Here is a 15,635-nt window from a genome sequence, read left to right as displayed (position 1 = left end):
AAAAAACCAGAGTGCTTGTCAAATCCTTCATGTTTTCAGAAGAGTTAAAAGTTACATCAGTGTTTTTCAGACTATCTCTGATGCAGAACCAGATTTTTTGTATCCCCCCCCCCCACCGCCACAGTCTGTTGGTGTTTGATACAGGGTCCTATTAAGCATGCCTAGTACCCAGCTTGTGTCATGTGATTTACCACCTAAGTTCGATAACAACCACACAGATAACTATCTTATTCTTCAGAGCCCACTGATGACGTACTTGAATGTTGTGGCAATGTTAAGTTGCTATAAAAGTTTCCAAATGCTTTTTCTCAGTTTTTATACTTCTCTTATCATGGACTGGTAAGATTCAATGCATGGATTAGACTTTGAAATGGAACTAGGAACAATCTATATGCTTGATCCACTCAGGGAGTAGACTATCACCACTATAGATGTTAGTGAAGGGCAACAGCTTTCAAATAAACTTAATGATAAACGCTCCGAAAGGAGCTACCCAGAAATCCTGTGATAGAAAATAGCTTTTCCACGTGCAAATGAAAATTTTAAATGATCTTGTGGAAAGATATTTTAATTGGTTTGTATGTAGTTCATTTTTATACTTGTGCCCATATAGCCTTGAATAGTTTCATGGGATTAAAATCATCCAGGCAGATAGATTAAGATTTGAAAGGAGATAATATAGGTACAGAAGGGTGAGTGGAGAGAGAGAAAAAATTTAAATTGGGAAGATTACATCATTGATTGAAGAATTGAATTTATTGTAATAGATCCTTAACCATTTGGTTCCTCAAATTAAAATGTAAGAACACTTTGAAATAAGTTTTTTTTTTTTTAAAGATGGTAGCCAATTCTTTTTATTTATTTATTTATTTATTTTTGGCTGCGTTGGGTCTTTGTTGCTGCGTGCGGGCTTTCTCTAGTTGTGGTGAGCGGGGGCTACTCTTCGTTGTGGTGCGCGGCCTTCTCATTGCGGTGGCTTCTCTTGTTGCGGAGCACGGGCTCTAGGAATGTAGGCTTCAGTAGTTGTGGCACATGGGCTCAGTAGTTGTGGCTCACGGGCTCTAGAGCACAGGCTCAGCAGTTGTGGCGCACGGGCTTAGTTGCTCCGCGGCATGTGGGATCTTCCCGGACCAGGGCTCGAACCCGTGTCCCCTGCATTGGCAGGCGGATTCCTAACCACTGCACCACCAGGGAAGCCCGACATAAGTTTTTTTTAAAAAAGAAAATTAGTAGTGCTAAATTTCCGCTTCTAGATAGTAGCTTGATATTAAGGTGGCAAATATTTATTGAACCCCTAAAATGTGTGACATAAACTTTATATTTGATCCTGGAGAAAGCCCTCAGGTCATGCAAAAGTCAGGGAAATTACTGAGTCCACTGTTTTCTGTGCCTCCCACTCACTAGTAAGTTGGAGTATGCCAAATAGATTCAAATTTTTAAATGTGGGAATTGAATGGTATGGACGCTTACATCCTGCAGGACCACTAAGAGTTATGCCTGAATATTTAAGAACAGGATTTTTGGAGACTTTATGTTATTACTAGTAGACGTTGAGGAACATAAAAGGAAATCTCTCTTTCTTAATTGCCTTCAGCATTAATCAAAGTGTGCTCACAAATTGGAGGGTGTTTGTTTTTTTAATTAATTTTTTAAAATTTATGTATGAAAAGATGAAAGTAACTTTATGTTAAAGGCATGCAAGTTTTCATGCTTGTGAGTACTCCCTCCTCTCTTCCTCATTCCCACTTTTTTCTTCTTTTTTTTAAAAATAAATTTATTTATTTATATTTTATTTTTGGCTGCATTGGGTCTTCGTTGCTGCACGCAGTCTTCCTCTAGTTGTGGCGAGCAGGGGCGACTGTGTTGCGGTGCGCGGACTTCTCATTGCGGTGGCTTCTCTTGCTGCGGAGCACGGGCTCTAGGCACGCGGCTTCAGTAGTTGTGGCACGCGGGCTCAGTAGTTGTGGCACGCGGGCTCAGTAGTTATGGCTCACGGGCTCTAGAGCGCAGGATCAGTAGTTGTGGTGCATGGGCTTAGTTGCTCTGCAGCATCTGGGATCTTCCCGGACCAGGGCTCGAACCCCTGTCTCCTGCATTGGCAGGCGGATTCTTAACCGCTGCGCTACTAGGGAAGTCCCCTACTTTTTTTCTTGACGGCAGCATTTCTGTTAATCCCCACTTCTGATATTCTGATAGGCACAGTTTCCCATTTCTGGGATCTCTTCACATTCAGCTTTTAGATATTATTATTTAGTGTGTTCCATCTTCCATTTATTATTAACTGTTTTTTGTAGTAGTACAGTTGTCCCTTGGTATCTGCACGGGATCGTTTCCAGGAACACCACACCCGCCCCCCGCAGATACCAAAGTCCGTGGATGCTTAGGTCCCTTATATAAAACAGTGTAGTATTTGGGTATAACTTACGCACATCCTCCCATATACTTTAAATCATCTCTAGGTTACATATAATATCTAATACAATGTAAATACTATATAAATAGTTGTAAATACAATGTAAATGCTATGTAAACAGTTGCTGGGTGCATGGCAAATTCAAGTTTTGGTTTTTTGGAACTTTCTGGAATTTTTTACCCCCAAATATTTTCAGTCCATGGTTGGTTGAATCTGAGGATGTGGAACCTGCAGATATGGAGGACTAGCTGTTATAATAACTGACTTATTGAATGCTTCTGTGCAGAACACAATTTTAATTACTTTATAAGTGTGTTGTCTTTCTTAATTCTCACAGAAACCCTCTGAATAAAGTACTCTGATTCCCATTTTACAGAATAGAAGACTGAGGCAGACAGATTACATAACTTTGCCAAGGTCTCTTGGTAAAGAATGATCCAAGATTCAAAGCCAGACAGTGTGAGTCCACAGCTCTTACTCAGGCCATCAGTAGTCTTGGCATTAGCAGTAGGAATGAAAACAAAATTATAATGATGAGAGAGGAAACCATTGTAAGAGTGTAATTACTAGTATTTGTTGAGGGATTACTGTGTGCCAGTTACACATAATAATTGCTTTATGAGTGTTATTTTTACACCAGCCTTTAAGATTATTTTCATTTTACTTATGAGGATATGGAGGCGTAGAGTTTAATTGACTTGCCTAAGACCACGTGGATAATAAGTGTTGAAGCTAAGTTCAAACTCCTGGGCCAGAGGATCTATGTATTGCTGTTTATTTGCCCATCTGTGTCCTTAGACTGGGAATGTATTAAAGAATAAGTACTTCATTAATCTCCAAGCACATAGTAAGTTTTCATTAAATATTTGTTGATTGTAATACATAAACCCATATTTAGATGAGAGAACTTATACTCTTTGCCTCTTACACAGTACCTTAGAAGCCTAATTTTCCTGTAAACTGTGTGCTAGGCATTGTAGGGAATACCAAGATTGTTGTTTTAAATTTTAGAACCTTTGGTGATGTTTCAAGTTTCAGCACAAAAAGTGGTTCAAATAGTATTTTAAAACAATTCTATATAACATTTAACTTTTATTAAATAAAAACTGAAAAGATTCAGAAAAAGGGAGTTGTAACAAAGGGAGATGTGATGTGCATACACATCATCCAGAATTTGATAATTGTTATTCATACAGTTTTCTGTTTATTTAATGCTAACTTCTATATTTGTTTTATACCTACAGCCATATCCAGAAGACCCAGCAGTTTATAAACCACTCTCCCAGGAAGAACTGCAAAGGATAAAGAATGAGAAAAAACAGAAACAAAATGAGAGAAAACAGAAAATATCAGAAAATCGCAAACATTTGGCTAGTGTACGTGTTGTACAAAAAAACCTTGTCTTTGTTGTAGGTCTGTCTCAGCGCCTAGCAGACCCAGAGGTAAGTCTTCTCTTTTCTTTCTCAACTTGGCATTTTTTCTTTTTGTTTATTTGGAAATAATAGCTGACCCTGCCCAACTGCAGGATTTACCTGAAAATATTAAAACTTAGGAGAAAATGGGAAATATTTTTTTAATAATCACTAAGAAACCAATGACCAGTTGTGATCTTAGGCAAGTGTATTAATCTTTCTTGGCTCATTTTCTTCAGTTGTAAAACTAGGCAGTTGAACTAGATCTCTGAAGTCCCCTTTAGTGCTAATAACCTGTGAAAGTTGGATAATGGTTCTATTTTGCTCTTAAGGCTAATGTGACATGACTACTCTGTTTGTTTCCTCTTTTCTGTAGCTGTATTAAAGACCAACAGTGGAGATGCAGTTTCATGAACCCACCAAAGATCCGTATTTTTTTTTTTTTAAATCGTGCCCAAGTAGTGAACCTCGGTTATAGAACAGTGATAGAACTGTTGCTATACTGTATCATCATTCTTTACTCATTCATTTTAAGCCAGTTTTGGAGAAAGAGGGAGAATTTGATGAAGGGAAACTATGGACCAGGTTCTTTGTCATTCGTTTGGAGGCAGGGGAGGTCTTAACCCTTTTGTTTATTACTTAACTCTTTTCTCTCCTTCCTCCACCAGCCTTATTAGAATAATGTTGAACTCATAACTTTCCTTGATGCCCATGGATGCACACCTGCTAACTTTTAGTTTCTGATATACCAGGAGGTGCTGACTAGATTGTTGGGAAGGCAGATAGAAAGTGATTGGCAGCCAGAATGTTGGAGAGAGCCGAATTTGGGGGATCTGTCAAAAGTACTCCTTGAGAAGGGTTTGAAGTAATGCTCATGATGGTCGCAATCAGAGGGAGGATTATAGTGAATATGATTAGGGAGGTGGGAATCTTTGAACTTGGCTAAGTGGGCTAAAGGCCCCAGAAGGAGGAAATTTAAGGTGTCTATACATTGATTTTGTACAAATCAGTTTAGAGACAATAAAAAATATTCATTGCTGATAAGTTTACTATGTATTGAGGCTGTGAAGGGCTTCATGATCAGTAGAGGAGAAAAATCAGGGTGACCTTACTAAGAAGGCTTTATCATTGGTAATAAATGTGGAGGCAGCTCAAGAATTACTAGGACCTAGGTCCAGGGATGCTGGCATTAGTGGGCTACAGGATCTTCCGGAGACGTTCTTTCCAAAGTCAGAGGGTTCATACTGGAGAAGACTTCTTTAATAAGAGATGATAAGGAGAGAGCTCATTTTAGGCCTATGACTTAACCTCAGCAGCCAATTCTCCCTTTTTCCTAAATCTAGTACTTAACTCCCCAGACAGGCAGAATCCCACTTCACCGTTGAACACTGCCACAACTTTGTCCCAACGCTTCTGTCTCCCTCTTTCAACACTACTTTTTTTTCCTACCAGAGAGCATTTCTTGCCTCTGCAAGTTTTTTATTTACCTACCTCTATTTATTCCTACTAATTTTTTTTTTTTTTTTTTTTTTTGCTGCACCATGCAGCTTGTGGGATCTCAGCTCCTTGACCAGGGACTGAACCTGGGCCACGGCAGTGAAAGCGCGGAATCCTAACCACTAGGTGACCAGGGAATTTCCTGCTACTCCAGTAAATTAATGGAACTTTTATTTTGATTTTATAACTCTTGGATATGGATGTACTTGATTTTCTTAATACAAAATCCAGTCACCTGTGGTACTGGAGGCATACAGAGCACCACCCAAAGGCTGGATAAAATTAAGCCATAGTCTCAGTCTGATGTTTGGATTATAGGTCCTACCTCTTCTTTAGAATCTATGGTTTGTTTTTACTTATGTACAGAGATTTCTTATTTTCATTTCAAATAACATGATGTTAGTAAGATTAATCTGAAGAACTATTACACAGAAAGAAATTAATCTAGGGGGTGACTAGTGAGAACATTTTATCATGAGTCTAAATATACTTAAAAATCACTGTCCTGGTTTTATACTTTTGAAATCATTGTTGCTTGGTGAGAGGACAGTGAATTTTCTTAAACATTAGTTTCTCTCTCTTATTTCTCCTGAAAGCCTAGGAAGACCAGAGATGAGTGTTTTAGTTATTAAATCCTACTACTTCTAAATATTATCTTTAAAATTTTTCTTAATGTAACTGTCTAACCCTTTCAGATTGGAAAACTTAAAGTCAGCTTCATTAGAAAACTCGAAGTTTCAAATTGTTAGGGTAACTTTTGAGGCAAGGAAGATCCCTGTGATTTACTTATTTTTGGATGATGACAGTTTGATATTTGACTGAATTCTGATTAGCAAAACAGGAACATTTAGGAAAATTTAAAGCTTGTTTTGAAAATAATTTTTGTACATCTGAAAACTTCATACCAAGATTGATAGTCAAATGTATTCATTTATCGCTCAATAGAAAAAAAAAAAACTATCTTAGAAGATATGGTAATTAGAGGTAATGATTAGAGGTAATCATCTCCTAAATCCTAAAAATTTATATTGTCAGAACCTAATTCATTCATTCTGTAAATTAACTCTTGAATACTTACAATCTGTTAGGTACTTTGATGTTGGAGATGAAGTGGTTTAGCAAGCAGACAGTCTCTACCCGTACAAGCTTACAGACAGTGGAGAAGACAGAATTAAGTACTTGTAAGCATGCCGAGCATTTATAAACAGGGAAAGTACAGGGCTTTTTGAGAACATGTAACAGTGGGGAATTTAGCTAGTACAGAGATCCACAAAAAGCCTCCCTGAGGAAAGGATGATTAAAAATGATTAGGGATTAGCTGGGCAGCGAATAAGGAAAAGGATGTTTCAGGTTCGTGACTGCGTGAAAGAGCAGCTTCTTTGAGGAACTGAAAGACTTTAAAGACACAACCATTTCATTTTACAAACGGGAAACCGAGGCACAGGGAAGTTGAGTGACTTGCCTAGGATCACTCAGCTATTTCATAGCAGAGCCAGGGCTAGAAACCACCCCCATCCTCCCCACCTCCCTGGTCTTAGAGCTCCTGTTCCAATGTATTTTACACCAGTGAATGGTCTGTTGTTCCTCCATCCGTCCATTTATCCATCCATCCTTCCATCTGCTTACCACATTTTTTATTTTCTCTGTGGAGTTCATGAACACTTGACTGTATTCCCAAAGAATATATAGGAAGACATTTTACACATTAGTTATGCCATTGGGAATTTATAATTCTATCATTTGGCCTTTTATATGGTAGTTAGTACTAAAGTTGGCTCACTGTGAAGTAAATATAGGACATTAAATATATGGGTAATGTGGTGATATGCAAGGTGTTCTGCCTACTACCCATACTCTTTACCTTTTTTATTTACTAGAGTATTGTTTTGCTCGTTGACTTATGTTCAGACAGAATCTGTAATGTGCAACTTAATATAGAACGTCTAAATTATTTAAATTTCCCTTGCCTGGGCAAACCATTTCTTATCAGCCATAGGCCATTTTCTAATACATTAAGGCCCACCAGTGTTTTATATCCATGTTATTCTTTTCTTTTTTAAGATTTAGATCTGTATTTATTTATTTATTTGGCTGTGTTGGGTCTTAGTTGCAGCGTGTGGGCTTAGTTGCCCTGCAGCATGTGGGATCTTAGTTCCCTGACCAGGGATCGAACCCGCGTCCCCTGCATTGGAAGGCGGATTCTTAACCACTGGACCACAAGGGAAGTCCCCCATGTTACTCTTTTTGTTCAATACTAAGACAGTTTAATTTTTCAGTAAGCATTTATTGAGTACCTACAGTGTGCCAGGCATTGTGTAAGACATTGAACATAAACCAATAAAAAGGTAGTCCCTGTTTATTTATAAAAGCAACAGTACACTATGAGGAGTGTTGTGTGCTGTGGAGGCACAAGAGATGGTGCCTGACCTTGGGGGGAAGATGTGTACTCTCCTGCTATCTCTGGGGTAAAGTGCTTCAGGCACAGGAATTATACAAATGCTTCTGGATGAGAAAGAGCTCAGTCTGCAAATGATTTGTTTGGCTGGAAAATTAGAGTGAAATGGTGAGAGAGGAGGCTGACAAGGTAAGTGGTAAGGGATAATGAAGGGCTTTTAAAACATGCTAACGAGTTTGCACTTTATCTTAAAGGCAATGGGAAGCTATTAACTATTCTTAAGAACAGAATGACATGGCTAGATTTGTGCTTTGAAAATATTATTCTGGCTGCTCAGTGTAATTATGTACAAATCTTATGTTGTTATGAAGGTGTTACTCAAATACTGGCCAGAATTTATTTCCATAAGCCAGCTTTTAACCTTTTCAGACCCAGTACCCACTTTTTTTTAAACTAATATTTTATAACACCCTTTAAGTTTCATGCAATGACTTCTTGATAATATAATCTGTCTGTGTACATACATAATTTGAAAAAAATGAAGGAGAAATTAGAAATTATAAAAAGACTGTTTCTGCATGTAAATACTTGGGTACCTCTGCTCTAGAACCTTGCTACTCAAGGTGTGGCCGCTGGGCTGGTAGCATTAGTATCACCTGGGAGCTTAATTATGCGGACTCTCAGGGTCTGAAATATGTATTTTAACTAGATTCTCAAATGACTTGTATGCGTATATAAGTTTGTAAAGTACTTTTTTTCCAGTATGTTATAAAATAGGTGTTTGCATCTGTTTGTAGAATCACTGTGAATATGACAACTACAAAGGCAGATTGTTACAGGTGTATGTATTGGCAACTCAGGTACCATGAAGTGCCAATGATGTGATTTTTCTGAAGCAATTCTTAGTAAAATTTCAAACAAAGCACTTGTGGTTGTCCCTTAATTACACAGTATTTGCTTTTAAATTCAACATATGTCAAAACTGGGGAACTACTTTATGTTTATAATTTGTTTCTAGGTTCACTTAATTGTAAACAGGCCTCTCAGCTAGATGAATGTCTTGTAGAACATTCAAAAGTGGTGCAGGACAATTCTTTGTGGTGCAGGGCTAGCCTGAGTGCTGTAAGCTTTCCCTGGCTCCCATCCACTGAACACGAATAGTGTCTCCCAGTTACTTTGACAGCCTCCCCTAATAAAAGCTCCCACAGAGTTCCAAAATGTTCCAGCATCCCTTGATGCTGCCTTTATTGAGAACTACTGCTGTAAACTTGGATATGAGCTGCTGATGCAGCACAACTTATAACCAGCCTGAATCCTTTGAAGCAGGTATTTTGGCTGAGACCTTTTGCTGAGTTGGTATGCACCAAGCTGGAATATTGAACACAGTTCTGTACTCCACTGGCCAGAAAGCTTTTGAAGATATACTCTTCCCTAACCCTCTATTCTAAGACTTTTTTGTGAACAACCCAAGAGTCATTGCCTTTACCACACTTACCGCCATATCCCTCGGGGGATTTGGGTAGAAGAAAGATTGAAAGCCAATGTAGTCACTTCACCTTCTAATCCATTAAAATTGGCTGTAGAAAACATAAGGCCTAAACCCTATACTTATAAAAACCTAAAATAAAATGAGGTAAAAAAAATTATATAAATCAAGTTGAAAACTGTTAAGAATTAATGACACCCCAATCACAGACTGTTTCACAAAGCTTTGGTTCTGTCAGATGCAGAACATATTAGCTAAGTTGTAAGTGTGTGAGAATATTATCAAGAGTATAAGAGTATCTGGAAAGGATACTTTGCACACACTTGAACAGATATGTGCATAAAGCTTTCATTGAGAGAGAGCTTGCTATTTGGACAGATTGTAGGAACAGTAGGTCTATAGATGAATTCTAGGAAAAGAGCAAAATTTAATTTTGAGGTAGTTGCAAATCATGGGAGAGGTTTTTGTATCAGGTTAGCCAAGGTTAAGTAAGTTTTAGAGAAGCTAAGTGAATGCATATAGTGATCACATAGTAAAGGAGATGACACAAGTATGAGGGAAAATGACCACCAAGAAGTAACCAGGTAGTAGAGAAAATATTGTATAAATTTGTTTCCCCAGTTTTCTTTTCATCCATCACCTCACATTTGTTATTTATTAGGAAAAGGAGAGAAAAAAAACAGGAGATAGTTGAGAAATGGTGAAATTGACATAAGGAAAATTTACTGACACACACACAGTAATAAATAAAGCATAGAAGTTTGAAGAACATTCTGTTACCATATTTGGAATGCATAACTTATAAACAATGCTTTAATATAATATATAAAATATTATATACAATAGATTTATGAGTAAAGACTGTCTCTACTGGTGTCTGTTCTTGAGTTTCTGTTTCTGTTTAACACATAATCTTGGTCATTGTTCTGAGAATTACTTTCTTATAATGATCATCTATTAATGAAAATGTGGTTAAGATATTTGATCTGTTTTGTGTTTAAGAATACTGTGAAGCTAAAATCCCTTAGATTATTGGTATAGATATTAGAATGTAATAGATAATACTGAACTTAGTAAGTCTCAGTTTCTATTCAGTGGGTCAATAAAGAATAGCTTTTAGACTTGTTGATGATTTCCTGTAGGTTAACCACACAAATTGTGATTAGGAAGTAGTCACATTTACTAGAAAACTTTAAAAATTATTTTATTTTCACTGAAGAGGGATGGTGTATGTCCCCATTATAAGGATAAAGTTGATGAAATGGGGACAGTTTATACCTTATTTCTTCTTCTTTTATAGGTTTTAAAACGACCAGAATATTTTGGGAAGTTTGGTAAAATACATAAAGTTGTCATCAATAATAGCACATCATATGCAGGCTCACAGGTAACTAATTATAGGGATTTTTGCCTTTCCTCCCTATGGTCTGGGCTTGACCTGGGCTGCTCAGAAGGAAAACTTGCTTTCTGTGGTTAGAAAGCTTAAGGGTCAAAGATTTAAGCAGTGTAGTGACCTCTGTTGGTGGGGTGGGGGAATTTTTGGTGCTTATTTGACCTTTTCAGGACTTAACAGTGAATTGATAGTAATAAGACGGAAATAGTAAAACAAAGATCTAGTGATGGTTTGAAGGGGAGGGGGAATTGAGTCTATTATCAGGCAGTTAAATTATATAATGATTTCTAATTAATAATGTTTTCAGATATTGTGAACTTAATAGAGCGTCTTTGTTATGCTGGTATTAGCAGATAGAATACTGTTACAGATTGCATTTATTTGGGGGAGAACATAGTTTGACACTGTCTTCAAATCTTATTTTTTTTTAATCTAACTTTCAAAGTTTGTTTTTTGTAACCTTGACAAGCCTGTCAGATGACTTTTTTAAAAAATAAATGCCAAGCCAAAGATGATATTTTATTCATATTTATTTTAGTCTACTTAAAATCAGATAAAAGTCATTAAGTATGATTGTCTTAAGATGAGCTAGTATATGGTTTAATCAAAGCTACTACTACTTCTAATCATTGCCATTATTATTAACGAAAGTAGTAGTAAAGACCTTTAGAATTCCTTAGGCAGGTTGCAAGATAATTTTGTTGTTGTTGTTGTTAAGTTTTTGTTGAATTTGATACTAATAACAGTGGGTTTTCACTTTAGGGTCCAAGCGCCAGTGCTTACGTAACCTATATCCGGTCGGAAGATGCTCTCAGAGCCATACAGTGTGTCAACAATGTGGTGGTAGATGGCAGAACACTTAAGGTAATATGGTCCTCTTGATTTTTTTTTTTTTTAAGGGGGAAGGGATAACATGTATTAAGTAGAGAAGAGCATAGCTTTTACATATTACATGAAGGGAGTCTAATTTGAAGATTGCTTCTTAGGCATCCATTCCAACCTATGACAGCTAATTTGTTTATAGCTGACCTATGTAGGGTCCTGTTTTACCAGCTAGGAGTAAACACATTCATTATCAGGGGATAATCTTGAAAAATATCCTTATATTTACACATATTTTATTTTGTGAAAATGGATTTATTACTCTCCTTGTCAGAAATAGATAATTGTTCTGATTTGTTGTCCTTAAATATTTGGGCATTGAACAGTTCAGGTTTGCATGAAGGGTCCCACCAAGCAATGCTTTTAAGTAAGTGGAAGAAGAATGGCATAATTAGAAAAAGGAATTTGCCTTATGTGCCTAACCACTTAAAACATGGAACAGATTTTGTCTTTCTACTCTTCTGACCTCTAGGGAAATGATCTGGGTGCTCAAGCTCTGGAAACCATAGGCCGAGATTTTTTTTTTTTTAGTTCTTTTAAATGATCATCATCTTTAATAAATCCTGCTAATAATAGTTTAGTTCTCTAGTATTCACAGCCATACTTTGTTTTGTTGTGCCTGTGCCTCATTTTAGGTGAAATGAAAACACTAAATATGGAAATTTTCATTGTGGTGTCAGTTCACATTTTGGGTCTTCCCCCCCCCCCCCCCCCCCCCCCCCCCCGCTTTCCTCCTCTTGCTGCAGGCATCTCTAGGTACAACAAAATACTGCAGTTACTTCTTAAAGAATATGCAGTGTCCGAAGCCTGACTGCATGTACCTACATGAATTGGGGGACGAGGCGGCCAGCTTCACAAAAGAGGAAATGCAGGTAGTAAAGTAATGTGAATTATCAACTTTGCAGAAAAGGAAGTATTTTTCTTTATAAGTTAAAATTACAAAAGCAAAAACTAAGAATTTTCTTTTTCTTTAAACTGGTATTACTTTAAAGTAGCATTTTCCAAATACGTAGTGTTCCATGGAATATCAGTTCTGCAGGATATTGTTACAATAAAAGTGGGTCTGTGGTCCACTAAGTTTGAAAATGCTTGATTAATGAAGATAAATAGATTCCCCCCCCCACCCCAGCAACACTTCTTAGAGTCTTTAATATGCTAATACATATCCCAGAGGGGTATGTAGAACCAGGACTTAATTGACCAAGGAAGGCATTTTGGTAAATGCTACTTTAGGGGGAATGTCAGCAAAATGAAAGCTAAGTGGGATATTGTAAATATGAGGTCCCCACCCCATCTCTACTCTTCACAGAGCATGCTAGAAAATAATACTCTATTAGATGCTGCTGAAAAGCTAACATTTTTATAAAATGATTCTTCCCATGAAAGTATCCAGTGAGTCAGTGTCCTGTAAAGGGTGAATTGAAGGCTTATTTTCCTGTGTTCTTTTTTACATTTCCTGTTCTCCTGTCTCCTTTCAATTTGTAGTATAAACATGCCTTTACAAGTAAAAATGTTGACCATACGGCATATTAAATGAGGATTATGCCAAAGCACAATACTGCACTTCCCTGTTATAGGTGAGGACTTCAGATTGTTGCTGTGGACTTTTGCAGGAATACTTCTCATTTAGAAGGTGGGGGGCATTGATTACTGCCTTTCATTCTCCAAGTCAAACTAGAGACAGTCTAGGAGGGGCTCCTTTCAGAGCAGATTGTTAAATGGAATATTACCTTTTTTGACTTGGAGTTACTACAGATTAAATCCCATTATAATAAATACATTGGGATTTCTTGACAGTATGTATTGTCTTTATGATCTAAAAACAGTGTTAAAATAAGTTCTCTGTGATATTTAACGGGGATGGATGACTTACTTATTTCTTGCTTATCCAATAAATGCATCTTGATTTTTTTCTTCTTTTGGATGAAGTCTAAGGTTGAACCATTTCATGCTGAATTTTGACTAGTGGGAACTGTGCTTTACCTATGGGTACTATTACAATGAAAATCTCTGTCAAGGAATTTCTAAGCCCCAGTTGATCTCACTTAAGTATTATTGAAGAGTAAAAGGAAATGGATGGACAGTCCCTTAGAATTTATTTGTAATGGGATTTAACCTGTCTCTATGAACTGCCCCTGTTAAATCATTTGAATACCAATTTGAGCTCTTTGTGGCTAACGAAAGCCATAATATCTCCTGAAGTATTGCTTGGAGAAAGAATTTTCAGGGCTTTTTATGTTTTAAAGATGTAAAATCCACATCTAAACTGTGTTTTTTCTTAACAATTTGAAATTCATTTCATATTGTTGTCCTGAATTCATCTTGCTTTTCTTTATCTTAGTTTAAAATTACTTTGAAAAGGGGTTTCCTCGTTAAAACACGTGGTCAATGTAGAAAGGAAACTTGAGCAAATTATATCATGGCAAAACCAGATCTTTCCTTGTTACTGCATAACTCAAAATTTAGTACCATATGAAATATTTATAGACCCAGGTGAACAGGCAAGAGCCCTCTCAGAACAGGGAACAATGCATTGTGCAATATATATGATACAGTTGTGCTCAATTAGATGATACTGCCCTTGTTTTTATTGTTTTGTTTTTGCTTTGATCTGTTCTGTTCTGGTTTTGGTTTTCCCATAACATCTATTTAGACCACACTTTTAAAATAATTAACCCTGAAGGTAAGTAAAAAATGTCATTGCAGTCATAATATACATGCAGATAGTAAAAAGTTATTCAGAGTAATTTCATTGTATTGTAATTTATTTTTTGTATGTGCCTAGTTTCCACAGTCAGTCTTTGTCTGATTTATTCCATCACATTTGTGACACTGCTTTCTGATAGACAGCTACCAACTCCAGTAAATACAGAGTTGTCTTTGTTGTGTATAGAGCAGGGATTGGCAAACTTTTTATGTAAAGGGCCAGTTAGTAAATGTTTTAGGTTTTCTGGGCATATGATCTCTGCAGCAACTACTCAACTTTGCTGTTGTAGCACGAAAGAGGTCATAGATAACACATGAATGAATGAGCATGAGTGTTCCAGTAAAACTTTATTTATAAAAACAAAGTGGCTGGCTCTAAATTGCCATCCTCTGGTCTAAAGTTTAAAATATATTAATTTTTATGTAAAAACAAATTAATGTGCTAATTAGTGTTAGGATAATGAAAAATATAGTAAAACTCTTCATCTGTGTGTTACTTATCAATCTTCTAAAAAGAGAGACTGATTTTTCAGTGATTTTCAGAAAATTCTGTAATGACCTGTTAGAAGACTTAATTCTTATGTGAAAGATGGGGAAGTAAGTTTAAAAGGGCCCCTCTAGTTTTTCAAACTAACAAAAATGTTGTCTGTTAATATTCTTTTCTCCACATAAAGTGGTTGATGAAATGCCTTAGGTAATGGAATATGTCTCATGTAGTTTTGTTGCAAGAACTTTCATTGGTCTAGAAGTTCTGTGACATTTTCCTCACAGGTTTCTCTGACGCCATGACAAATCCTTATGTGTTTTATTTAGAATAGGTTTAGTAATTCATAAAGTACATCAGCATTTTATACCAGCCACTTTGTGAGTCCCACTGCAGTTTTAATTTCTTCTTCCACTAGGCGGGTAAACACCAAGAATATGAACAGAAGCTACTTCAAGAATTATATAAATTAAACCCCAATTTTCTTCAACTGTCTACGGGTTCAGTTGATAAGAATAAGAACAAAGTGACACCACTGCAGAGGTATGATACGTAAGTACCGAAATTAGTGTAATCAGATACCTTACCTTCATGTCTGTCAATCTTCTCTTTTCATTCTACATCTTTTTCAGGCAGGATCCTTCTTGACAGTGTCTGTCATTTGTGCAGAATTGTTGTACTATATAGGAAATGTTGAGTCACAATTTCTGGGTTTGAATATTTGCTGCCTGCTGCTCCCTGGTAATACTGCAGATGAGCCTCTTGATGCTTCCCCTTTGCATTGATTTGCAGACTACCCTGAGCCCTGGGAACACTCTCCTTGATAAAAAGGAAATTAAGAGATGTGGGTTATTTAAAAGGCTCTTGTCACCTAATTGGGGTTTCCCTCCTGATGTAATGAGTGGGAAAACACTGTAAAAGGGACAGTGGGCGTTATCTGAAGCATTTTTTGTTGGGGATAGAAGTA

General features: G+C 36.8%; 1 protein-coding gene across 6 annotated transcripts in view; it reads left to right on the top strand.

Moving 5' to 3' along the window:
• The window catches only part of CNOT4 (CCR4-NOT transcription complex subunit 4), a 146,624-nt gene that overhangs the window by 78,285 nt on the left and 52,704 nt on the right, over positions 1-15,635 (top strand). For 3 of the 6 annotated variants that reach the window (XM_061198073.1, XM_061198071.1, XM_061198075.1), the window contains exons 3-7: positions 3,658-3,855; positions 10,504-10,590; positions 11,359-11,460; positions 12,225-12,350; positions 15,087-15,211. In XM_061198073.1, coding sequence (XP_061054056.1) covers positions 3,658-3,855; positions 10,504-10,590; positions 11,359-11,460; positions 12,225-12,350; positions 15,087-15,211 — 638 coding nt within the window. Of the gene's footprint in view, positions 1-3,657; positions 3,856-10,503; positions 10,591-11,358; positions 11,461-12,224; positions 12,351-15,086; positions 15,221-15,635 lie in introns of all 6 variants that reach the window. The other 3 variants (XM_061198072.1, XM_061198070.1, XM_061198074.1) reach the window with 1 other exon arrangement.

The sequence above is a fragment of the Eubalaena glacialis genome, chromosome 8 (assembly GCF_028564815.1).
Source record: "Eubalaena glacialis isolate mEubGla1 chromosome 8, mEubGla1.1.hap2.+ XY, whole genome shotgun sequence".
Taxonomy (NCBI): domain Eukaryota; kingdom Metazoa; phylum Chordata; class Mammalia; order Artiodactyla; family Balaenidae; genus Eubalaena; species Eubalaena glacialis.
Note: the sequence above shows the minus strand (reverse complement) of the source record. Positions and strands in the feature narration are given on the sequence as shown.